The 26,703-nt window shown below is 40.3% G+C and overlaps 1 protein-coding gene across 1 annotated transcript in view; it reads left to right on the top strand.

Annotated features, from left to right (window-relative positions):
• EHHADH (enoyl-CoA hydratase and 3-hydroxyacyl CoA dehydrogenase) overlaps positions 1 to 26,703 on the top strand; it is a gene marked incomplete at both ends in the record, with an annotated part of 53,241 nt that overhangs the window by 376 nt on the left and 26,162 nt on the right. Inside the window, 3 exons of the mRNA XM_080696877.1 lie at positions 8,974 to 9,077; positions 16,408 to 16,580; positions 20,193 to 20,308. Coding sequence (XP_080553003.1) covers positions 8,974 to 9,077; positions 16,408 to 16,580; positions 20,193 to 20,308 — 393 coding nt within the window. The remainder of the gene's footprint in view (positions 1 to 8,973; positions 9,078 to 16,407; positions 16,581 to 20,192; positions 20,309 to 26,703) is intronic.

Genomic DNA, 26,703 nt, shown 5'->3' on the forward strand with positions numbered 1-26,703 from the left:
AGAAGAAGAAGGGAGAAAGGAGAGAGAGAGAGAGAGAGACAGAGAGAGACAGAGGAGAGAGAGAAGCCAAGCATGGTGGTGCATGCCTATAATCCCAGTACTTGGGAGGCTAAGACCTTGTTTCAAAGTAAAAACTAGGGCTGAGAGAGTAGTTCAGAAGTAGAATATCCCTGGGTTCAATCCCCAGTTCCACACACACAGAAGTGAGATGAGTGTTGCCTTTTCAAGAATTAATAGAGTGCACTTGATATGTTTCTTACAATCTCTGAATAGAGTTTTTTCTTAATCAGGCTCAGAAAGAGCCACTCATCCACGGAGAGTTAGATTGGTGGAAATTATAATTTTTATGCTATGTATACAGTATAGAAAACTCTTTTGTAATAATTCGTTATTTGCTGGTGGTCCAGATTTGGAAAGAGTAGACTTGGTTTTTTTTTTGTTTGTTTTTTTTGTTTTTTTTTTTTTTGCTACACCCCCTGCCCGATTTTTAATTCTTTATTTTAAAACAGGCCGGGCGTGGTGGCGCACGCTTGTAATCCCCGCGCTTGGGAGGCGGAGACAGGAGGATCGCGCAGGTTCGAAGCCAGCCGCGCGCGCTGGCTTAGGAGACCCTGTTTTCAAAAATGAAAATGTAAAAATAGGTCTGGGAGTGTAGCCCGGAGGTAGAAGGGCTTCCAGGAACCCCAGTACCACCAAAAAAAAGAAGAAAAAAAAACAGGGTCTCACTAAGTAGCTGGGCTGCCTGTAAACCACGATCCTCCGGTCTCAGCCTCCCGAATGCTGGGATTACAAGCGTGCACCACCACAACTGGCTGGCATTCTACCCTTGAGCTACACCCCAAGCCCATTTTTTAAAATATCTTATTTGGAAACAGGGTTTCACTAGGTTGATAAGTCTCACTACTTGCTAATGGCTTTCTTCAAACCTGCAATCCTCCTGTCTCAGCTTCTCAAGTACTGGGATTACAAACTTGTGCCACCACACCTGGTTTAGACTTGCTAATTTTAGCTGAGTTTTTTTTTTTTTTTATGGTACTAGAGATTGAACCCAGGGGTTATGCTCCCAGACCTTTTTAATTTTTGTTTTGAAACAGGGTCTCACTAGGTTGATGAGAATCTCACTACGCTGTTGAGGCTGTCCTGGAATTTACAATCCTGTCTCAGCCTTCCAGGTACTGGAATTACAGATGTGTGCCACCACATCTAACTTTGAGTTTTTATCCTATGTCATCATATTTGATTTTTATCTGCAGTTAGGTGCATCCCAGTTGGGTCTCTAATGAACACCAAAGTCTTTTTTGTCTTTGTTATTACTCCATAACAATGTAGTATAACAACTATTTACATAGCATCCGGCTTTCACTGAGTATTATAAATAATCACCAGTTGAAATGTGGGTGGGTTACATACAAAAATTACTCTTTTTTCATAAGGGACTTAAGCGTGTCTTGGGATGGGGGTGGATTCTTGGAACTAGTTCCCCACAGATACTGAGGGATGTCTGAATATGCCTTTTGGACTTCTCAAATTACATAATAGTCCAGAATATGTTTTTATGACCAGGTTTGGTTTCTAATTAGCCATTTGAAATCAAGAGGTTTTACTTGATTCCCAGTTGATTAAGAGGTGAAAAATAACAAGTTAAAGGTAATTATCATATGCAAGGACAAGTATCTTTATTATTCCTAAAGTTTTGAGTCATAGATACAGGACTTGACAATATAGCTCTTTAAAGAAGTTGGCTGTTGTTTTGTAAATATTTTTTTCCATATACTAAAGAATAGAGATTTACTACATCTAAGCTCACTCACCAAATGCAATAGGTTCCCCAATTTAAAAAAAAAAAAAACTTTTTTCTTCACTCCTGCCTTACTCTTTCTTTTTCTTTCTTTCTTTTTCTCTTTCTTTCTTTCTTTCTTTCTTTCTTTCTTTCTTTCTTTCTTTCTTTCTTTCTTTCTTCTTTCCTACTAAGGGTTGAACCCAGGGGTAGTCTACCTCTAAGCTACAGCCCCAGTCTTAAGTTCCTGAAGGACCTCTCTAAGTTGCCGAGGCTGGCCTCAAACCTGCGATCCTTCTGTTTCCACCTCCCAAGTACTAGGACTACAGGCATGTGCCACCATGCTTGGACCCTTTCTATTTATTTTTAATTTATTTAATTAATTAATTTATTATTTATTTATTTTTGCGAGTCTGGGGATGGAACCCAGGGGCATTTGACCTCCAAGCCACAACCCCTGCCCTATTTTTATTCTTTATTTTGAAACAGGGTCTCACTAAGTTGCGGAGGGCCTTACTAAGTAGCTGATGCTGTCCGCGAACCACGATCCTGCGCTTTCAGCCTCCCAAATGATGGGATTACAAGCGTGCGCCACCACGCCCAGCTTATTTTTAATTTATGAGGAAAGTTATCTCTTTCTTGCTCAATGAAATAAGTATATTTGAATATTTTTCCAAATGCTTTTTGAATACTTTTATTGGTGCATTGTAGTTATACATCATAGTGATTCAAAGTGATACAAACATACATGTGCACAGCACTCAGTGTGTTCCCTCCACAGCCTGCACCGCTCCCTCTTTGTACATGTTAGTGAGATTGGTGGTTTTACCTTCATAGACAGTCATAGCATTATTTGAACTGTTTTCTTCCTCAGTCCTCCTTTTTCCTCCCGCCACAGCCCCTTCCATTATTCTTTCGGTCTCACTCCTCATTTATATGAAGTCCCTTTTGTTTCCTAGTTTTTCTCTGGCTTCCACATACTAAAGAACACATATGACTCTTGACTTTCCAAGACTGGCTGATCTCACTTAGCAGAAGGTTAAATCCTCCATTGCTTGTTAACCAGCCACATTTCCTTGCATTCTGACGAACGTCAAACCCCTTTATAAGTATAGCATATGGCTGATGACTAAACTCTGTCCCAGAACAATGGCATTCACAGTTTTAAAAAGAAATTTTAATCTACATAATAAGAAACCATGTGCTCTACATAACAAATGAAGACAAACATACACACAAAGGTTTACTGAAAAGAAAGTTTTCTGAAACCAAACCTATCATTAAATGTAATTTTGGCATGCTCTATTTTTATTCCTGTTTGAAAAGAATCCTGGTCACAAGCCACAAGCTTGATTTGATAAACTTTGTGTGTGTGTGTGTGTGGGTCTTAGGATGGAACCCAAGGGTATCGCAGCCCCTGTCCCATTTTTTATTCTTTAATTTGAAACAGGGTCCCACTGAGTTGCAAAGGGCCTCACTAAGTAGCTGAGGCCGGCCGCGAACGTTGATCCTCCAGTCTCAGCCTCCCTAATGCTGGGATTACAACCATGCACCACCATGCCCAACTTAAACTTTGATTAAAAAAAAAAAAAGTTGGCCAAAGGAAAGACGTACTGTGGGTGGAGAAGGCTGAAGTGTGGTGGGCAGCACTCAGGAATGTTATCCCCGGATCCCAGTCTCCACACCTGGGAGAGCTGGGGGAAAATACTTTCTTAACCTCTGTGCCCTTTACCTGGTGGGAGGCTGTGGTCCTTCTCAGTCAGCTGAATTTGGTAAAGCTGTACCTGTTACCACTACTTTCCTTTTCTTTTTTCCTGTTTTTGAGTTTTTCAAGGTTAATAAGAACGTAAATAATATAGGAAGGCTCAGTTGGAATGGGAAAAGCCAGTCTGCTTTCCACGGGGACTCTGATCGGCCATATTTTGGTTCATTCAGTAGCCATCCTTTACCAGAAGGAAGGATAACCCACTCTCTGTATCCCTGGGTTCCACATCCACCATTCAACCAGCCATGGACAGACAAATGGAGGCCCACAGTGGTTGGTTCTCTACTGAATATGTACAGCCTTTATATTATATTTTCTTGTCGTTATTTTTTAAACAATGCAGTATGACAACTATTGACATATCATTTATGTTTTATGATAAGTATAGCAATCTAAAGATGATGATTCACATAGGTTATAGGCAAATATATCCACTGTTTTATGTAAGGGACTTGAGCAGATGAGAATTTTGGTATTCTGGGTAGAGTTTCTTAGAACCAGTTTTCCACAAGTAATAAGAGACAGCTTCATATGCTTTGGGGCTTCACAATATTGCGTAATAGTCCAGAATCTGTTTTTTTTATGTTTTCACAAACAGTTTTCTAATTAACCAGCCCAAAGCAAAAGGAGTTGTTTGATTTCCTCAAGTGTATGAGGTGAAAAGTAACTAGGTAAAAGGTAATTATCATACACAAGGGCAGGTATTTGGTTTTTACTGACTGGTTTTAACATTATACTTTTAATAGATATTTACTATTTTACTTTTTTATTTTTATTTTTATTTTTTTATTGGTGTATTGCAGTGTTATTTTTGTTTTAAGATTTTATACTAGCCGGGTGTGGTGGCACATGCTTGTAATCCCAGTTCTTAGGAGGCTGAGACAGGAGAAACTTTTTTAAAATTTTTTTTTTTTCAGTACCGGGGATGGAACCCAGGGGGCATTCTACCTCCAAGTGACACCCCAGCCCTATATTTTTTAATTATTTCTAATTTTGAAACAGGGTCCTCAGTCAGTTGCGAAGGGCCTCTCTTAGTAACTGAGGCTGTCCGCAAACCATAATCCTCCAGTTTCAGCCTCCCGAATACTGGGATTACAAGCATGTGCCACCATGCCTGGCTCCTCAACAACTTTTAAAGCCCTCTGCAACTTAGTGAGATCTTGTTTCAAAATAAAGACTAAGAAATCAAGCAAGGAGTGAAGCTCAGAGATAGAATGCCCCAGGATTCAATCACCAGCACTGCAAATTTTTTTTTTTTTTTTACTAAAGAGTAGGGACTATATACAACCCAGCGTGGTCACAGGATCCTGATATGTTTTATTTTCTTTTTCTTTTTTCTTTCTTTCTTTTATTTATTTATTTACTTATTTATTTATTTATTATTATTATTTATTATGATGATGATTTTTTTGGTGGTACTGGAGATGGAACCCAGGGCTTTCTACCCCTGGCCCTGGGCTACACTCCCAGACCTATTTTTTTTTTAATATTTTATTTGGAAACAGGGTCTCACTGAGTTGCTGAGAGCCTAAGTAGCTAAGACTGGCTTCAAACCTGTGCAATCCTCCTGTCTCAGCCTCCCAAGCGCTGGGATTACAAGTGTGCACCACTACACCCATGATATGTTTTATTTTCATTTTTATTTTCTTTATTCCTTATTTTCTCTTCATATTTCTAAATGTATGTGGGCAGTTATCACTTCTTAGCTGTGACGTGTGTGTGTGTGTGTGTGTGTGTGTGTGTGTGTGTGTGAGAGAGAGAGAGAAAGAGAGAGAGAGAGGCACTAGTGATTGGACCCAGGAGCATTTTAACTCTGAGCTATACCCCCAGCTCTCTTTTATTCTTTATTTTGAAACAGGATCTCACTAAGTTGTGGAAGGCCTAAGTAGCTGAGGCTGACTGCAAACCTGTGATCCTCGGGTCTCAGCCTCCCAAGACTGAGATTGCAAGCGAGCGCCACCATGCCCAGCTAGAGGGACTCTTAGAATAATTTTTTTTTCCAAATAATTTAAGCCCATCATCATTCCTACTTTAGCCAGCCACATTTTCTTCCATTCTGATAAGTATATAGTCTGTAAGTGTGTTAGTAATCATGCTTGATTACTAGGCATATCTCCAAAAACAATGACTTTTACATTTTTAAAAACCATAACCCACATAGTAGGAAAACTTATGTTTTATATCACAGCTAAAGAAACATATATAAAAATGTATACCTGAGTCCAGTGTGGTGGCACATGCCTGTAATCCCAGTACTTGGGAGACTGACCCAGGAGGAGCACAGATTCAAGACCAGACTCAGCAATTTAGTGAGACCCTCAGCAATTTAGCTAGATTCTGTTTCAAAATAAAAAGGGCTGGGGGTGTATCTTAGAGGTACAAAGCCCCCTGGGTTCAATCCTCAGTACTAAACAACAACAACAAAGACAAATAAAAAGCAAAAATAAACGTACACCTGAAAAAAGTTTTCTGAAACTGAACCTAACCTTACCTATTTGGTGTATTCTATTTCTTTTTTTTTTAGAAAATATGCTACTCACAAAGTATACTTTTGATTTGATGAACTTTGATTTAAAAAAAAAAGAGAGAGCTTTCCAAAGCAAAGTCCTGCTGTGGCCACAGAAGCTGAAGTGGGGGTCAGCACTCATGAAGGTTTTCTTCCCCGAAGACCCCGCTCTCCACACCTGGTGGCAGTGCTGGGGGTACTAGTTCCTTATCCCCTGTGGCCTTTACTTTTCTGGGAGACTGTGGTCCCTCTCAGTCAGCTGCATCAAGGAAAGCTAGACCTGTTCCAGCCCTCTTCTTTTCTTTCCACTCCCTTTCTTTTCTTTTTCCTACTTTTGAATTTTTCACAATGAGTAAGAATATAGATGAAACAGGAGGGGTTGGTTGAAATGAGAAAAGCCAGTCTCCTGTCCTCAGCAGCACTAGCTGAGCTCACTGGTGTTCATCTTGTAGCCATTCTTTACCCAGAAGGAAGTGCAGTCCGCCCTAGTATCCCTGGGTTCCACAAGCTCCCAAACCAACCATGGATAGAAAATGTATTTAGGTCCACCATGGTTGGGTCTGGAATGAACATCAGAGTGTTTTTTCTTGTCATTATTCCCTAAACAATACAGTATAACAACTATTTACATAGCATTTACTTTTCATTGTGTATTATAAGTAGCCTAGAGATGATATGTACAAATTCAGTTTTTCAGAAGAGATTTGAGCATCTAGGGATTTTGGTATGCTGGTGGGGGGGGGTTATCTTGTAACCAATTTCTTATAGATATTAAGGGGTGACTGAAGAGGCTGTTGAAATTTTCAATATTACGTAATAATCTGGAATCAACTTTTGTGATCAGATTTGACATATAATTAACTAGCCAAAAGCAAGAGTTTGACTTCCTCTGGGTTAAGAGGTGAAAAGTAAGTAGGTCAAAGGTAATTATCATACACAAAGGCAAGTATCTCCTTTATTCTCTGAGGTCTTGACACATCATTGGTAGTCATAATAATATGCCTTTATAGAGGTCTTTCATTTTTGGTTGTTTGTTTTTAAGAATACTCAGAATTCCAAGGCACAATTGATGATGATCTGCTTCTATTGTTTTTCCTTTAAGCATTTTGTGTTAGCTTATCATCGTGGTGACAAAAATACCTATTAGTGAAAACTTAAAAGGAGGAAAGATTTATTTTGCCTCATGGTTTCAGAGGCTGTTGTGCTTGGCCAGAGGGCTCCATTGCTTTGCTCCCGAGGCAAGGCAGAACACCATGGTGGAAGGGCATGGAGGAGGAAAACTGCTTAGCTCATGACTGCTAGGAAGCTGAGGAAGAGAGGGAAGAAGGGAGGGAGGGAGGGAGGGAGGGAGAGAGAGAGAGAGAGAGAGAGAGAGAGAGAGAGAGAGAGAGAGAGAACTCTAGAGTGAGGAAGACATCTACAACATCTACAATGAGGACATCTTCAGTGACTGGCCTCCTCCGGCTAGGTCCCACCTTCTACAGTATTCGCTACCTCCAATAATGCTGTCAGGATATGAATCCATATTAGTAGTTTAATCCATTAATGAGGTTAGAGCCAGTGTGATCCTCTCACTTCCCAAACCCCCATCTCTGAACATGTATGTGTTGGAGACCAAGCCTTCATACATGAGCCTTTGAAGGTCATTGCAGAGCCAGGCAATAACATAGCTCCTCACTACTTTCCACATGTCACCCTCCTTAAGCATCACTTTTCCATATCAGTCCTCTAGTTCATGGGAAGTGCCCCCCAAGCCCAGTCAACATGACTTGGACTCCCTTGGTTCTAGATCACTGCTGAGCCTCTCCTACTTCTTAAATGAAGATGGATTAGGAGAATCTGCCCTCAGCTCACATTTTTTTTCCTTGGATGGACTCATCCAGTCTTCATTTTGGCTATCTCTTTTGTGGACCACTCTTTCATACACTGAAACTGGACAGAATCTACTGCTATACATGCCCATCTCTCCCTCATTCTTGCCTTTACCTCCTAAATTGAGTTAGGATTAGGTTTGACTATCAGCGACAGAAAAATCACAATAATAATTAGTTAAGGAAGAGTTGACTTATCTCACAGCAGTGTCCTAGCGTGGTATTGGTGCTCTGAAATCACCAATGACTCCAGTACTATCTATTTTTTCCTCTGCCATTCTCTATACATGGCTTCTACCTCTTAGTCAAAATGCCCATTCCTAATCTAGCTATCACGTCTGCACTCCTGCCAGGAGTAGAGAGAAAAAAGAGGAAAGCATACTCAATTTTTCAAGTTAAAAAAAATCCCCAAAGTTGCATATACCAAATATATTTCCATCCCATTGACAAGGACTTAGAGCCTTAGGCAGACCTTACTTTAAGGCAGCATGGAAAAGATATTTTGTGTGTGTATGGCAACCATGTTTTCAGCTAAGAACTCAGTGTTTTAATACTTGCAAGGAAGTGAAGAGGAATAGAGATTCGAGGTTACTAGCAACCCCTGTCCTATCCTGTAGACAGTTTCTCCTTTACTCTTCTTCTGTTTCTGCCAGTATGACAGATCGAAAGTAATGTTGTCCCCCTCTGAATGTCTGCATCTTGTTCTGTGCCTTTCATACAGCACTCACCTTGGTGCACCTTACACGATAGCTGTATGCAAGGATAAGCTAATTCCTTGCATTTTGCTACATTTTCAAATTGGTTCCTGCTGATTCCACATGGTCAAAATTAGAGCAGAGTGGAAGAAAATAATATTGTTTACAAGGAGTCTCATTTAATCAGCTCATTGCTTCGTCACAGGAGACATAAATAGTGTTTGTTGAACAAATAAATGAAAGCTTTTTACCCAGTATGTGTATGCTTAATTATTCATTATTAGGAAAGGAAAATCTCTGAGATGGTAGAAATTTAATTCTGACTAATTTGCTTCATGTAACTTTTTTTTCCCTTTTAGTTTGGCTGTACTGAATGGAGTAAAAGAGGGACTACAGACAGCTTTATCAGATGATGCAGTAAAGGCCATTGTGATTTCTGGAACAGATGGCAAATTCTGTGCAGGTAATTAGTGTCCGACCCTTTCCCACTGTCTCTAGAACCCAGCCACAGACTGAAACTGATACTACCTTAGCTGCTTCTCTGGGTAATGACTCAGTAGTTATTTATTTATTTTGCAGTACTGGGGATGGAACCCAGGGGCAATCTACTTCTGAGCTACACCTCCAGCCCTATTTTTTTATTCTTTATTTTGAATCAGGTTCCCACTGAGTTGCAAAGGGCTCACTAAGTAGCTGAGGCTGTCTACAAACTGAGATCCTCCTGTCTCAGCCTCCTAAATGCTGGAATTACAAGCATGTGCCACCATGCCCGGCTCAGTAGTTATTTTTAAAGGGACTTAATGAACATGTATAGAACAGTGTACCAAAATAATGTAAAATATGCATTGTTATCAAATACATAAGAAGTATTTACAAAACAAGCAGGTACTGGACCATAAATGTTTGTCTTGGGCTTAGGCTGAGTGTTCTCTGGTTAAGTGTGCAAGCTGTCTCAATGAATTTTAAGTTTGGGTTTTTTTTTTGTTTTTTGTTTTTTGTTTTTTTTTGGTGGTACTGGGGTTCCTGGAAGCCCTTCTACCTCCAGGCTACACTCCCAGACCTATTTTATACTTTTTATATGGAAACAGCATCTCTTAAGCCAGCGCGGCTGGCTTCGAACCTGTGTGATCCTCCTGTCTCTGCCTCCCAAGCGCGGGGATTACAAGCGTGCGCCACCATGCCTGGCACGAATTTCATTTTTAATATATTCTCTGACAATAATGCTAGTCTAGCAGTCAATATATATGTAGACCTGGCATAATGGCATATGCCTGTAATACCAGTACTTGGGAGGCTGAAATAGGAGGATTACAGGTTTGTGGCCAGTCTTAACAGTTTAGTGAAGCCCTCCACAATTTAGTGAGACTCTGTTTCCAAATAAAAAATAAAGTAAGAAGCCGGGCGTGGTGGCACACGCTTGTAATCCCAGCATTTGGGGGGCTGAGACCGGAGGATCACGGTTTGCGGACAGCCTCAGCTACTTAGTGAGGCCCTCCACAACTAAGTGACACCCGGTTTCAAAATAAAGAATAAAAAATTTGGCAGGGGGTGTAGCTCGGAGGTAGAATGCCCCTGGGTTCCATCCCCTATACCACAAAATAAATAAATAAATAAAATAGGGCTAGGGATGTAGCTCAGAGGTATAATACCTTGAGTTCAGTCCCTAGAACAGTATAGCGCGCGCGCGCACACACACACACACACACACACACACACACACACACACTTCATGTGTTTGGGAATTAAATTCATTTCTTAACCTATGAGTCAAAACAGAAATCATAGTAGAATTCAGAAAATATTCTAAACTGGAAGACAACAAATATAAAACATGAAACTTGAGGGATGTAACCAAAGTAAAAGAATAAAAACTAACTTTAAACGACTATATTAAAAAAGAAAAAAGTCTTAAATATGATGAGTTGTATCCAATTGGCAAAACAAGCAGTTAAATAAAAACAAATAAAAGTAGTAGCAAGTAATAAGAAGAAAGAAAAATTAACGAAATAGAAAACAAATGTGAAATAAGAGAACAATATTATCAAAGTTTGTTGAAAAGACTAATAAAATTAACAAGCCTCTGAAAGACTGATAAAGGAAAAAGAGAAGGCTGGGCATGATGGCATATGCCTATAATTCCAATACTTGAGAGGCTGAGACAGGAGGATTTCAAGTTCAAGGCCAGCCTCAGCCACATAGGGAAACCCTGTTTCAAAATAAAAAAGGGAGTCGGGCGTGGTGGCGTATGCTTGTAATCCCAGCATTTGGGAGGTTGAGACCAGAGGATCTCAGTTCGTGGACAGCCTCAGCTGCCTAGTGAGGGTCTTTGCAACTCAGTGAGACCCTTGTTTCAAAATGAAGAATAAAAAATAGGGCTGGGGGTGTAACTCAGAGGTAAAATGCCCCTGGTTCCATCGCCAGTACCACAAAAATTAAAAAAATTAAAAAAGAGCTGATTATGTAGATCAGAGGTAGAATGTCCCTGGATTCAACCCTCCAGTAAAATAAAGAAGAAAAAGAAAGAGAAGGCATAAGTAAAGCACAAAGAGGGGTGATTTTTAAAAAAAGTTACCATTGCAGCTGAGCTCCATAGTGCACACCTGTAAGTCCAGCTATCAGGAAGTGAGGCAGGAGGAGCACCAGTTTGAGGCAAGTCTGGCCAACTTAGTGTTTGATTTGTCAACATAAGAAAAAAAAAAAGGAGTAGGGGTCCAGCTCAGTTGTAGAGCACCCCTGGTTTCAATCCCCAGTACTGAAACAAAACAAAACAAAACAAAAGCCTTTATCCCTGCAGATCCTGTAGCTATTAAAAAAAAGATAACAAAAATATCATGGCCATCAAAGGAGGATCATGGGTTTGAAGCCAGCCTCAGCAACTTAGCAAGCCTCTCACGGAGACCTTTCTTATTTCAAAATAAGAAATAAAATAGGGCTGGGGGCGTGGGAGGTAGAATGCCCCTGGGTTCAGTCCCCAGCATCACACACACACACACACCCCTAGAGAATATTATGAACCAGCAGATAAATATAGATTACCAAAACTGACTCAAGGAGCAATCGAAACTCCCTGAATTTCTATAACCATTATAAAAATGCATCGGTAATAAAATTCTCACAAAATTAATTCCAGGTCTAGATTATTTCATTGGCAAGCTCTACTATAAGTTCAAGGAGAATAGTATCCTGATTTTACATAAACATCTTAAAGAACCAAAATAGAGAGGACCCTTCCTTTATTAGTTTCCTATAGCCGCCATAAGAAATTTCCACAAACTGAGTGGCTTTATACAATAATGTATTGTCTCATAGTACTAGAGGCTGGACATCTGTAATCAGGGCATCAGCAGGAGCCCTCCTCCAAAGACTCCTTCCTTGTCTCTTCTGGCATCTTGGCAGGCCTTAGCTTATAAATGCTTCCCTCCTGTCCCCCCACCCATCTTTTTCTTTCCTTTTCTGTATCAAATGTCCTAAACTGAAATAGGCCCACCCTGATTGCATATGACCTCTTCTTAATCATGTCTGCAGAGATCCTAATTTTAAAGAGTCACTTTCACAGGGTCTGGGTGGACCCTATTCAATGCAATATATGTCTCAACTCATTCTGAGAGACCAACATAAGCTTGATACCAATGCCTGACAAGGTTAGTATAGAAATGCAAAAATATAGGCCTTTTTTTTTTGGTGGTACTGGGGTTCCTGGAAGCCCTTCTACCTCTGGGCTACACTCCCAGACCTATTTTATACTTTTTATTTTCGGAAACAGGTCTCTTAAGCCAGCACAGCTGGCTTTGAACCTGCGTGATCCTCCTGTCTCCACCTCCCAAGCGTGGGGATTACAAGCGTGCGCCACCACGCCCGGCTAGGCCATTTTTTAAAATATTATTTTATTGGTGCATTATAGTCTCACATCATAATATAAATTATGTCGACAGTGACATACTTGCACACAGCACTTGTGGGCTTTCTCCTGCTCTCTCTCTATTCGCCCCTTTCCCATACAGGGTACTGAGGTTGACATTGGTATTCTCACATATGTACATAAACCTGATGGTAGTGATTCCTTGATTGGTCCTCATTCTTCTCCCTCCCCTCCCCTCCCCTCCCAAGACCTCATCCCTGACTCCACAGAGCTTTCTCCTTCATTATCTGCAGTCCCTCTGGTGTCCCAATTACTCCCTAGCTTCTGTACATTAGAGAAAACATATGACCCTTCACTTTCTGTGGCTATTGTCCGTGTTTATTGACACAGGCTTAGTATATTCCAAAACAGAACCAAATACTATATAAAAGGTACATCACATATATCCTAGAAAGATCAGATTTGCCAAACACTAGATCAATGTTACTCATCCTGTTAAAAGATTAAATAGGCCGGGCGTGGTGGCGCACGCTTGTAATCCCCGCACTTAGGAGGCAGAGATAGGAGGATCGCACAGGTTTGAAGCCAGCCGCGCTGGCTAAAGAGGCCCTGTTTCCAAATAAAAATATAAAATAGGTCTGGGAGTGTAGCCCGGAGCTAGAAGGGCTTCAAGGAACCCCAGTACCACCAAAAAAAAAAAAAAAAAAAAAAAAAAAAAAAAAAATTAAATAAAACAATCGTGTGGTTGTTTCAAGATGCAGGAAAAAACATAATATTTGACATGCATTAAAGATATTTTTTTTTTTTTTGGAACTGGGGATTGAACCCAGGGACATTCTAACTCCAAGCTATATCCCCAGACTTATTTTTTTACATTTTATTTGGAAACAGGGTCCCACTAAGTTGCAGAGAGCCTCACTAAGTAGCTGAGGCTGGCTGGGGAGCTGTGATCCTCCTGTCTCAGCTTCTCAAGTACTAGGAAGATAAAAATTCCTAATGAACTAGGTATAGAAAGGAAATGTCTCAACCAAGCTAAAGATACCTATTTTTAAAAGCCAGTACACATCAAGCAAATGTAAATTGAAGACTTTACATATGAGAAAGGAAAAAGTGAAGGCTGATGGCTCTCCCTGTTTCTGTTTGACCTTGTATTTGAGATCCTCGGTGGCCCAGTAAGCTAGAAAAGAAGTTCAAGGAAGACAAAACTTCATTATTCAGAAGATATGACAGTGTTTATACAAAAAGCAAAATAATGACCAGAAATAGGACTACTAAGAGAATGTCACAGTTTTGCTAGTTATAAAATCAATATCCAAAATTAATTGATTTCTCTATGCTGGAAATAATTTAAAAAGTAAAATCACTCTATCCTTGTCTGTGCTGTGGTTTCTGTCAAATTAGGACAATAATAACTCTAATTTTATGTGGTAAATAGAAGACTGTAAAGTAGTATTTGAATCTGACTTCATAGTCAAACTTGAGTCTAAATCCTTATTCTATTAGTTACTAGTCATATGTCTTAACTAATCAGTCAACATCTCAAAGCCTTAACTTCCTTACCAGTAAAATGGGGATTATTATACTATTTAATCTAGGTGTTAATAAAAATTATTTGAGACACAGTATGAAACTCCTAGGAATTGAACTCAGAGGCATTCTGCCCACAAGCTATACCCCCAGTCTGATTTTCTTTTTTTGTTTCTTATTTGGAAACAGAATCTCACTAAGTTTATGGAAGCTGTGTGTGGTGGAGCATGCCTGTAACCACAGTACTTGGGGGACCAAGACAGGTGGTTTGCAGCCTCAAGACCAACTTAGTGAGACCTTGTTTAAAAATTTAAAAAGAAATAAAATAGCACTGAGGGTCTAGCTCAGAGGTAGAACACCCCTGGATTCAACCCATAGTACCAAAAAAAAAAAAAAAAAAAAAAGATAGATTGACAAGAAAAAAAGTATAGTTCCTAGATTGATGCTAGATGAAGAACAGGTAGTAAAAAGAAAAAAAAAGTAAGTAGGCTAAACATAAGATAATTAAATTTTAAACTTTTTTCAAGTTGTTTTTAAAGGATAGATGGTGCTACAGGAAAAAGCTCATTACATATAGTGCCATGTGAAAATAGAAAAAATTTAAATAAGATTTTATAGTATGCTATCAATATTAAAAACAGACATTAATTTTTTCTTTAAATTTCAGTTATTTAAGATATAAAGGGTTAATTAACTTACTCCAGGCCACAAAACCATTTACATATATGCAGAGGGGAAAAACTCAGAATTCACCAAAATCTTAAATTATTATCTTGGTGTGGTGATATCTAGGCTGATCTTTATGTTCTTCATAATTTTGTGCATTTTCAACTTTTCTATAGTATGTTTACTATTTTTGTAATCAGAAAAGGCAGGAAATGTTCTTAGTTCCATAATCATAAAAAAATCTATCAAAGTATAATTTTTTTTGTATGTGTATGTGGTAACTGGGGATTGAACCCAGAGAAATTCTACCTCCAGACTACACTCCCAGCCCTGTTTTTCTTTTCTTTTTTTTTTTTTAACTTGGAAACAGAATCTTTCTAAGTTGATGAGAGCCTCACTAAGCTGCTGAGGTTGTCTTTGAACCTGTAATCCTCCAGTCTCAGCCTTCCAAGCAAATGCTTGGATTACAAGCATTTGCCACCACGCTTGGCTCCAAAGTATAATTCTAAACTGGTGTTTAATATATAGTTCACAAATATTTATTTACTTATTATTACTTTATTTTTGTGATACTCAGGATTGAACCCAGGGGCTTTCTACCTCAGTCATTTATATTTTTTATTTTAAAATATTTATTTATTTATTCTTATTGTGGTACTGGCGATGGAACCCAGGGACTTTCTACCTCTGAGCTACACTCCAGCCTCCAGCCTTATTTTATTCCTTCTTTTGAAACAGGGTCTCACTAAGTTTCAGAGGTCCTCAATAAAATACTGAGGCTGGCCACAAACACACAATCTCCTGTCTCAGCTCCCTAGTACTGAGGTTACAAGCGTGTGTCACCATGCCCGTGTGTGTGTGTGTGTGTGTGTGTGTGTGTGTGTGTGTGTGTGTGTTTGGTGGTACTGGGGTTCCTGGAAACCCTTCTACCTCCAGGCTACACTCCCAGACCTGTTTTTTATACTTTTCGATTTGAGTTTTTTGTTTTGTTTTTGCGGGTCTGGGGATGGAACCCAGAGGCATTTGACCTCTGAGCTACATCCCCTGCCCAATTTTTTAAATTCTTTATTTTGAAACAGGGTCTCATTGAGTTGCAAAGGACCTCACTAAGTAGCTGAGGCTGTCCTGGAACCACGATCCTCTGGTGTCAGCCTCCCAAATGCTGGAATTACAAGTATGCGCCACCACGCCCGGCTTTATACTTTTCGATTTGGAAACAGGGTCTCCTAAGCCAGCGCAGCTGGCTTTGAACCTGGGCGATCCTCCTGTCTCCGCCTCCCAAGCGCGGGAATTACAAGCGTGCCCCACCACGCCCAGCATGTGTGTGTGTTTTGAAACAGGGTTTTGCCAGGTTCCTCAGACTCTCACTAGGCCAGGAGTTTAACTCAGAGGTAGAATGCCCTGGGTTCAATTCCCCAGTACCTAAGAAAGAAAAAATAAGAGGCGTGTACTCAATCTCAGAATGATGGTCTTGGGTGAGAACCCTGTTCCCTTTCTCTAAGCTTTTAAAATTGCCTAAAGCTAGTTGCTACCTATCATATGGAAAGACAGATCTCAGAAGGCTACAGGATTCCTGGTAAAGACCTGGGAAGTCTCTTCTCTCATTTTATTCTCCATTTTCTCTTGTTTCTCTTCCGTGCCTCTGGATTTGAGAGATCTTTAGTGATCAGATGCCTTCATGTTAACAGCCAAACCCAAGTCTTCTTCAACCCTCTTCTCTCCTTGTCCATGTGTCCTTTAGGTGCGGATATCCGCAGCTTTAGCAGCCCTAGGAACTCTGCTGTTAGACTGGGAGAAGTAGTGGACCAAATACAGAGGACTGAGAAGCCGGTGGTGGCAGCTATCCAAGGCATGGCTTTAGGAGGAGGACTAGAGCTGGCCTTGGGCTGCCACTATAGGATCGCCCATGCAGAGGTAAGCGTGGAGGCTCCGGGTTGGGTGTGTGTGTGTGTGGAGGGGGGTCTTTAGGGAAAGCTCTAATGATAGTCGTTTTAAGTGGACAGCTGGCTGATTAACAGGTCTTGGGTGTCTCTAGCCCTGGTGCTGAGCTATTGTGTATTAGTCTGGTGGCTGCTCAGCTGCTAAGATGCTTGTATACTGGTCAGGAAATAGCTACACTCTAAGAAGCTCTAAGAAGCCCTCTGACTGCCTCTTGGCTTGCCTTAACCTTAGCTCTAGGACCTCCCTATTATCTACTATTAACAAGGAAAACTCCATTCTATCATTCTTTCAACTGGTCGTATTCCTTATATAATTTTGATCCTTACAGTTTTCTTAACCATCTTTTAAAAAAATCATTTGGGATTTTTGTAGTATTTCATTTATACTTTATTATCATGCTAATATCATATTTATCCCATCATTAAATAATCTTTATTCTGCCCATCTCTCCTTTTTTTTTTTTTTTTTTTGTGGTACTGGGGATGGAACCCAGGGGCATTCTACCTTTGAGCTACACCTTCAGCCCTACTTTTTTATTCTTTATTTTGAAACAGGGTCTCAATGAGTTGCGAAGGGCCTCACTAAGTATCTGAGGCTGTCCACAAACCATGATCCTCCTGTCTCAGCCTCCCAAATTCTGGGATTACAAATGTGAGCCACCACACCCAGCTCTCTGCCTTTTAATTGGACATTTTAATTTACATTTCCATTTAATATGCATACTGATAAGGACACACTAACTTCTACCATTTTGCATTTTATTTTATTTTATTTTTGGTACTGAGGATTGAACCTAGGGGCATTCTACCTCTGAATCACAACCCAGCTCTTTCTTTCTTTCTTTCTTTCTTTCTTTCTTTCTTTCTTTCTTAGTTTTTTTCTTTTCCTTTCTTTCTTCCTTTCTTTCTTTCTTTCTTCTTTCTATCTTTCTTTATTGCTGTACTAAAGATTTAACCCAGGGGCATTCTACCTCTGAATCACAACCCAGCTCTTTCTTTCTTTATTTATTTATTTCTTATTTTCTTTCTTTTCCTTTCTTTCTTCCTTTCTTTCTTCCTTTCTTCTTTCTATCTTTCTTTATTGCTGTACTAAAGATTTAACCCAGGGGCATTCTACCTCTGAGCTACATCTGCAGTCCTGTTTTTTATTCTTTATTTTGAAACAGGGTCTCACTAAGTTGTGGAGGGCCTCATTAAGTAGCTGAGGCTGGTGATGAACCTGTGATCCTCTTATCTCAGCCTCCCCAAGTACTGGGATTACAAGCATGCGCCACCATGCCTGTCTCTATTTTATTTTTTATTTTGAAACAAGGTTTTGCTATGTTTCTGAGAGTCTCACTAAATTCCTAAGACTGGCTGCAAACCTGTGATCCTCCTGTCTCAGCTTCCCAAGTACTGGGTTTACCAGTATGTGCCACTATGCCCAGCTAGTTGGCCTTTTTTTTTTTTTTCAGTACTGGAGATGGAACCCAGAGACATTTATTTTACCCCTCCGAGATACACTCCCAGCCCTTTTTTTTAGTCTTTTTATTTTTGAAACAGGGTCTCACTGAGTTGTGAAGGTAGCTGAGGCTGTCCATGAACAGCGATCGTCCTGTCTCAGCCTCCTGAATGTTGGGATTATAAGCATGTGTCACCATGTCTGGCTAGCTGGCCACTTTTAAAAATTTTTATTTATTTATTTATTTATTTATTTATTTATTTATTTATGTGGTACTGGGGGTGGAACCCAGGGGCTTTTCTACCTCCAGGCTATACTCCCTGACCTTTTTTTAATACTTTATTTAGAAGCAGGGTTTCACTAAGTTGCTGAGAGCCTCACTAAGTAGCTGAGGCTGGCTTCGAACCTGTGCGATCCTCCTGTCTCAGCCTCTCAAGCTCTGGGATTACAAGCATGTGCCACCATGCCTGCTAGCTGGCCACTTTTAAATGGCCTGGAAAGGCAGTGTGGTAGGAACTCAAACTCACTCTACTGTCTAGAGATAGAGATAGAGATAGAGAGATAGAGATAGAGAGAGAGCGAGAGAGAGAGAGAGATAGAGAGAGAGCGAGAGAGAGAGAGAGAGAGAGAGAGAGAGAGAGAGCGAGCGCACATGCATGCTTTATTGAAATGTAACTCCCCTATCATACCGCTCACACGTGTAAAGTGTGTAGTTCAGTGGTATGGGAATATATTCACAAAGTTGTGCAACCATTGTCAGAGTCTGTTTTAGAACATTTCAACATCCGAAAAGAAATTTAATATAATTTAGCAGTAACCCTCTATCCCCTTCTCCTCTGATGCTAGGCAACCTCTAATCTACATCCCATATTAATAGATTTGCCTATTTTGGATATTTTATTTGAAAAAAATTTTCAATGCATGGTCTTTTGTGAATGGCTCCTTTCACTTAACATGTTTTCAAGGTTCATCCTTATTATAGCATAAATCCACTTATTATTCCTGTCTGATGCCAAATCCTGTTCCATTGCATGGCTATACCACATTTTGTATATTCATTCATCAGTTGTTGGACAAATGAGTTGTTTGTATCTTTTTGGCTTTTATGAACAATGATGCTCTAAAAATTTGCATCATTAATTTTTGTGTGTGGTGGGGGCTCTGGGGATGGAACCCAGGGGCATTTGACCTCCGAGCCACACCCCCTACCCTATTTTTAATTCTTTATTTTGAAACAGGGCCTCACAAAGTAGCTAGGGCTGTCCGCAAACCACGATCCTCCCGTCTCAGCCTCCTGAATGCTGGGATTACAAGCGTGCGCCACCACACCCGGCTTGCATCATGGATTTTTGTGGGGATGTGTTTTCATTGCTCTTGAGTTACACCTGGGAGTGGCTTTACTGGATCATATAGTGACTCTGTGTTTAACTTTTGAAAAATTGCCAAATTGTTTTCCAAAGGGCAGGACCGCACCATTTTCCACTCCCACCAGCAGTGCATGCGTGTTCTGTTGCGTCCAAATGCCCTCTTATGCTGATTACCGTCTGCCTTTATTCTTGCATTCATTGAAGAGAGTATGAATTTATGTCACTTTGTGATTTAGCTTTGAGTTCCCCTGAGGGCTAATGATACTGAGCATCTTCTATTGTGCTTCTTGGTCATTTATATCCTTTCTTGGAGACAAGCGTATTCATATCCTTTGCCCATTTCTAAATAGTCGTTTTTTAATTTATTGAGCTTAAAAGCTCTTCTAGATAGAAGTCTTATATCAGGTCCAACGTATGCCAATTTTCTCTCCCATTCTGTGGGTTTCTTTTTCACTTTCTTAGGCTTTCTGGCTCTTGCAGATTCCCAGAAAACTGTTCCTAGATACTATTAGTTTTGTTGTCTGAGACAGGTCATAACTGATTCAGAAAAAAGATGTGCAAGAAGCCAGGGAGCAAGAGGTATTGAGCCTGAAGATGGCACAGCTCTGGTTCTGCTGTTAATTCAAGGAGAGGGTAAATACGTCTTTGCACTGTGGAAATTCTTGCTGGATTCAATAAAACAATGTTCTAGAAGATACAGGAGATTCATGAGGGGTTGCTTATCTTAAATCTAAACATATTATCTGTTCTCATTTTTGGTCTTTATACCTTCTGATAGGCTCAAATCGGCTTCCCAGAAGTTAAGCTAGGAATTCTTCCTGGTGCAAGAGGAACCCAGCTTCTCCCCAGACTCATTGGAATTCCTGCTGCACTTGACCTGATTACCTCAGGTCAGTGTCCACCCGCCAGAACCATCTAGAGGAACTGAACTAACTTCTAGAAAAAATCCTGGTTTGGCCACTTGCTACCTATATTATCATAAGGGATACTCTAACTTCTTTGACTCCAAATTTTCTCATTTTTATAATGGAAACAGTATTTTCTTGAGAGTTACCCATATGTTACCATGAAGATCTCTTGTGCTGCCATCTAAGGAAAGTATATTTAAGTGCTGACTAACCTGAGTTGTGCTGGGCATGGTGTGCTTGTCTGTCATCCAAATGAAAAAGGGTTGGGAGTGAAGCTTGGAGGTAGAATCCTCCAGAACTGAGTCTACCTCCAGTACCAAAAAGAAAAAAATATTTTAAGATTATATTATAGTTTAAGTGACTACTCGTAGTAGTCACAATGGTGTTCATATAGGGAGCATTATATTTAGATCCATAGACATTTTAATATTAACAGATATTAAAACCAGAATCTCCAGAGCAAATTTTCAAGGTCTAGTATGCAAATGATTGAATTGTTCATTTCCCAAGTCTTAAGAATTTAGCTAAAATGAAAGTTTTTCTTTTCAATAGGGAATATGAAAAATATAACACAAGCCGGGCATGGTGGCGCACACTTGTAATCCCAGCATTTGGGAGGCTGAGACTGGAGGATTGAGCTGCAGCTACTTAGCGAGGCCCTCTGCAATTTAGTGATACCCTGTTTCAAAATAAAGAATAAAAAACAAGGCAGGGGTTGTAGCTCTGGGGTAGAATGCCCCTGGGTTCCACCTCCAGACCCCCCCCCCCAAAAAAAAAAAATATATATATATATAATCTCCCATGCCTCAAACTGGGATCCACCTATCTCAGCCTCCCAAGTGCTGGGATTACAGTTGTGCACCACCATGCCTGGCTGTCCTTCATAAATGTTAGATACAAGGGAGTTTTAAAGTCTAGATGTTTGAGAATTGCTAATAGAAATATAGAAATATGTATGAGTTTTGTTTTGGTTTTGCTTTTTCTGTGGGGGTTCCCCCAGGGCTTTTTTTTTTTTTTTTTTTTTTTGGTGCTGGAAATGGAAACCTAGGGCATTTTACTTCTGTGCTACACCCCAGCCCTTTAGCCCTTTTAATTTTTTATTTTCAAATAGGGTCTTGTTAAATTGCTGAGGGTTTCACTAAATTGCTAAGCCTGACCCTGAACTTGGGATCCTCCTATCTCAGCCTCCCAAGGACTGGGATTACAGGCATGTGCCACCACACTCAGCCACCAGGGCCTTTTGCATCCTGGGCAAATACTCAATCACTGAGCTGTACCCCCAACTGTTTCTAAAAAAATTTCAGACTGTGAATCTGGATACCAGAACTTCTGACCCAGTGACAATAGAAATACCTGAGCCAAGGAAGACACTGGCAAAGCTTTCACTGGGAAGACAGCACTGATAGGAGAGAAATGAGTCTGGCTCTCTGAACAAAAAAAGGAGCTGGGTTTATTCAGGTATAAAGGTGTAGGCATGGGATAGAGGCTAGGAATTTTCACTGGCACATTTAGGTACGTTTCAAAGGTGGTTTTCTTCCCCTTTGTGAACACTTCAACCTTGAGGGAGGAGCGCGGGGATGGGGACATGCACCTGGAGCTGAGAATTAAGACTCTCCTAGTGATGCCACATCTGTATAATCAGTCTTGCCCTGTAGGAAGGTTGAGTTGCTGTAGTTGTTAAGAGAACATATGGGTGGGGGTGGGAGGGGCGGAAGAAAACACAAATCATGTAACAGGTTCAGAGCCCAAGGACCTATCTTTAGCCCTTTTCAGTGATCCCTAAATATTTTCATTCTTTTGTCTAGTTTATCCTTAGATATCTTAAAACAAAAGCATCCTGACTTTAGTGACATACCTGGTTTTTGAGGTTGATAAGATTATTAGAGAGAGTTTGGGAAGAGCACTTGCCTAGCATGAGCAAGAACCTGGGTTCCATCCCTAGCACCGCACAAAAATTAATTAATTAAATAAATACTGGGAGATATATTTTTAAATATTATTTGAGAAAGTAAGGTGGTAGGAGAAAACACATATCACACTTTCTGGGGTGGGAGTTCCGAGGACTGAACCTAGGGGCATTTTACTTCTGAGTTACACTCCCAACCCATTTTTATTTTTTGTTTTGAAACAGGATATTGCTAGGCTGCCGAGAGTCTCATTAAGTTGCTGAGGCTGGTCTTGAGCCTGAGATCCTCCTGTCTCAACCTCTCAAATCCTGGGATTACAGGTGTGGGCCACCACATCTGGCTCATGGCTCATATCACACTTTTTAATGAGGAATAAGCTGTGAGTTAAGGATTGGAGAGTTAAAAAAAAAAGTATTTATCATATTTGTAATGCTGGCAGGCTATGAGTTAAGGTCCTGGGAGTACATTTTGCCCTTTTTTCCAAGAGGGTTTGATAGTTTCAATAGGGTCTCACTAAGTTATCCAGGCTGGCCTCAAATTTATAATCCTCCTGCTTCAGCTTCCTGAATAGCTGGGATTATAGGCATATGCCATTGTGTCCAGCAAAATCTGTATGTTTTGACACAGAGACTATGATATAAAACTATGTATATGTGAGGCAAATTAAAAAAGAATATGAGGCCGGGCATGGTGGCGCACGCTTGTAATCCCAGCATTCAGGAAGCTGAGACCAGATGATCACGGTTATGAGATCATGATGTGATATGAGAAACACCGTTTTAAAGAATATGAACTCTCTTGCTCTATAATTCTTTTTTATTGGAAGCATCCATTTTTTTTTGCTTTTTTAAAATAAATTTTTATTGGTGCATTGTAGTCATACATCTTAATGGGATTTAAAAAAACCTTGTGGAGATATACATGTACACATCACCCAATCAGCCCCTACCCAATCCTTAACCCCTTCCCTCCTCCTCCCTCCTTCCCATGCCTGGTTTCCTGATTGACGTTGATATGTTTAAGTACATTATGTGCTTTAAAGAGTTTCCCTCTTCCCCCTCCCATCCCCTCAGATAGGTCACCTTAATTGCTCCTCTATAGGATCCCTTCTTCATCTTAGAGTTCCTCCTGTTACCCATTTATCCCTAGTTTTCTCACATTAGGGAAAGCATCTGATTTCTTATTTTTTGTGACATTCCACTATAAATGCCATAATTTTGTTCTTTATGGTTGGGCAAAATTCCATTGTGTACACATCCCATAGTTTTGTAATCCACTCATCTGTTGAAGGACATCTTGGCTGGTTCCATAGTTTGGCAATGGTGAATTGTGCAGCTATGAACATGGTTGCTCATGCATTAGTTTGGTATTTTGGTTTTCATTTTTTGGGGGGAGATAGCCAGAGGTGGTATTGCTGGATCATAAGGTAAATTAGTTTTCCTTCTTCTGAGGATCTTCCATACTGTTTTCCAAATTTGCATTAATTTGCAATCCCACCAATAATGTATTAGAGCTTCTATTTCTCCACATCCAATCAATTACAGTTTCTTTCTTCCTTGGAAGTTCTTTTAATTTCCACACTGATTCCCACTTACTGAAATCCTGAAAGCCAGAAGATGAGTAACTTTGACAAGATGATCCACTCACAACCAATTTTTTTTAATAGAGGTCACTTGGATCTGGGAATCTGCTGAGAGATGAGGTGAGGCAGTGGTAGCTTTTAGTGCTTCCTGGCTGCATGGTTGCAGGGACCTGCTGGCCCTTTGCTGTGTAGCAGGCCCTAGTCCCAGCCCCGCCACGTGACACGTTTTGCCACATGGCAAGGCCAAGTCTGGAGCCAGCGAGGCCGGGTCTGCATTATAATTCTTAAGAAGATGATTGATTACAATCCGAAGTACAAAGTACTTTGGAAGTTCAGTGCACATGAGTCAGTTTATTCTGCAAAGTCAAAATAGAAAGGAAGCAAAGAAACATAAAATATACAAGGAAGGTTGGGATATAGCTCAGAGGCTGAGCGTTTGCCCAACATGCACAAAGCCCCAGGTTCCATCCTGGGTGCTGCAAAAACAAACAAGTGAAGAAATTATTAATAGTGTAAGTAAGTCTGTAAATCCTAATGCTTACACAATTATGCATGTAGGAGTGTATGGAGAAATTTTGTGGCCCAATTTTCATTAAGTCTGTAGTGACTTAGGGAAAATAAAAAAAGAAAGCTGCCCACTGGGTGTGATGTTACACGCTTGTAATCTCAGTACTCGGGAGGCTAAGACAGGAGGATCTCAAGTTTGCATCCAGTCTCAGCAATTTTTGAGGCTCTAACAACTTAGTGAGATCCTGTTTCAAAATAAAGAATAAAAAATCAGGCTAGGGGTAAAGCTAAGAGGTGAATGCCCCTGGGTTCAAATCTTAGTACTCTAGCATATGAGTGTGCATGCACAAACACACAAAAAAAAGAAAGAAAGAAAGAAAGAAAGAAAGAAAGAAAGAAAGAAAGAAAGAAAGAGAGAAAGAAAGCTGCCTCCTTTGACAAAAAGAAATGAAGTGAACTAGGAGTGGTCTTTTCCCAAGCACTGCTCCAAGAAATGCCAGTATTTTGAGCCTGATGAAAATAAGTAAAAACAGTGAGGAGGTGACATATTTTTTATTTGCATAGAAAAGTGAATTAGAAGAATGCTACCATTAGAATCATACACCTATATTTTTAGTAGAATGTATAATTTTAGGAGTGCTAGAGAATGACATCTAGAAATCACTTTATGAAGAAAAAAATTTAAGTTTGGAAAGGAGATGATGAGGAAAATTGGGGGGAAATTGAGATTCCCCAGCTTGAAGAAGAGAGTTTTCTGGTAACCTGGCATGATAGTGGATGCCTGTAATCCCAATACTTGGGAAGCTGAGACAAGAGGATCACAGGTTTGAGGATAGCTTTAGAAACTTTGTGAGACCCAGTTTCAAAATAAAGAATAAAATAGGGCTTGAGATGTAGCTCAAAGATAGAATGCCCCTGGGTTCAGTCCCAATACCAAAATATATAAGTAAATATAAAAGGAAGAGGAAGTTTTTTTATGTCTCAGTTGCCTTTGGCTCTCTTTATAGCAGATCTATGCAGGGCTCTTCTTAGAGTCCATCAGCCAGGGGCTGTCACCTACAGTAAGAGCAGCCCAAGAAAAATGAGTTTAAAGCAGAGCCTGAGGATTTGGGTTGGATATTCAGAGCCATGTCTTTAGGTCCTTTGTTCTTTGAAACACAATAAACTTTAAGACCAGTAGTGATGTTCTTTTTTTTGTGAAATCCAAGGCAGAAGAAATCATTGTAACTGAAGAAGTGTTTGGCCCATCCAGTGGTTAGCTCACGTCCCCCTGCTTTGCTGCCCCAGAGATCCTTTTAGTACCAGGCTTCCATCTTCCACTTTTGTCCCCTTGGGCTCCTTGGCCTAGCTAGGACCCTTTACTCACTTCTTACCCAAGTGATTTTGTACACAGGATAAATGACCCCTGACTCCACTCAACCCCTCCCCACTCTCTCCTCACTGCAGGAGGAGATCTGGAAGCCTGTTTCAAAAGCCAATTCCAGAAAAGAGCCCCCATACTGCTTTTCCAGAAGGACTCTTGGAAAATTGTTGAGTGATTTTGGCCAAGAAAACCCGTTGATAGTTCCTGGAGCACTCTCTGTAACCAGGAACACAGGCTCTGTCTCAGAGGTGGCATCCATCAATGCTGTGAGAGCAGGAAAGACACAGGAATTGCCACAAAGACCAATTTGATGATTACTTCAAGAAGGCAGGAACATGCTGGCAAGAAAGCAAGTGAGGTGTTATTGTCTCCTTCCTCCTGACCCTATGCTATGGCCCCAATCCCTACTTCTGAATACATAGATAAAATTACTCCTTTACAACTGGTGAAAACTTCTGGGGCTATTCAGGAGCATGAAAAACCTCACCAACTTCTGTAACTCCCTAGAAGTGACATTCCATACGGAAGCCTGCCGGTGCCTCCACTGAACGCTGGAGGCTGCCAGCACCAACCACTGCAGAGAATACATGTTGCCACCTATGAAATGAGATTAAAATTTTGCTGTTGCTTACTATCACTGACCACAGACTGACTTTGTCTCTCAACAGAACGTTTGGTTTGCCACGCTTGGGGTTCTGGTCATGCTCCACTGCCAGAGGACAGAAGGAGCAGCTGCTGTCATCTCTGCTTCCTTTTCAGCTTCCAAACTAGTAGGCTGAGCCCCAAATGTTATGCCATGGAGATCCCACAAATTTAGGAAGGGTTGAGATGCTGGGTAGCCAAAAACTGTAAGAAGATCACGCTATTTGTCCGGTGTAATTTTTATCATACCTTTAATAATGTCAACTTAATATATTTTTCTTCTTGTCTACTCAACTCTGTTTGAGGACTGTGTTTTTTTTTTTTTTTTTTAGTTAACTGCAGTCCCTTGTGTGTGGTAGGTACAAGGAAAATGTTCCTGC

The sequence above is a fragment of the Muscardinus avellanarius genome (assembly GCF_963383645.1).
Source record: "Muscardinus avellanarius genome assembly, chromosome: 5".
Taxonomy (NCBI): domain Eukaryota; kingdom Metazoa; phylum Chordata; class Mammalia; order Rodentia; family Gliridae; genus Muscardinus; species Muscardinus avellanarius.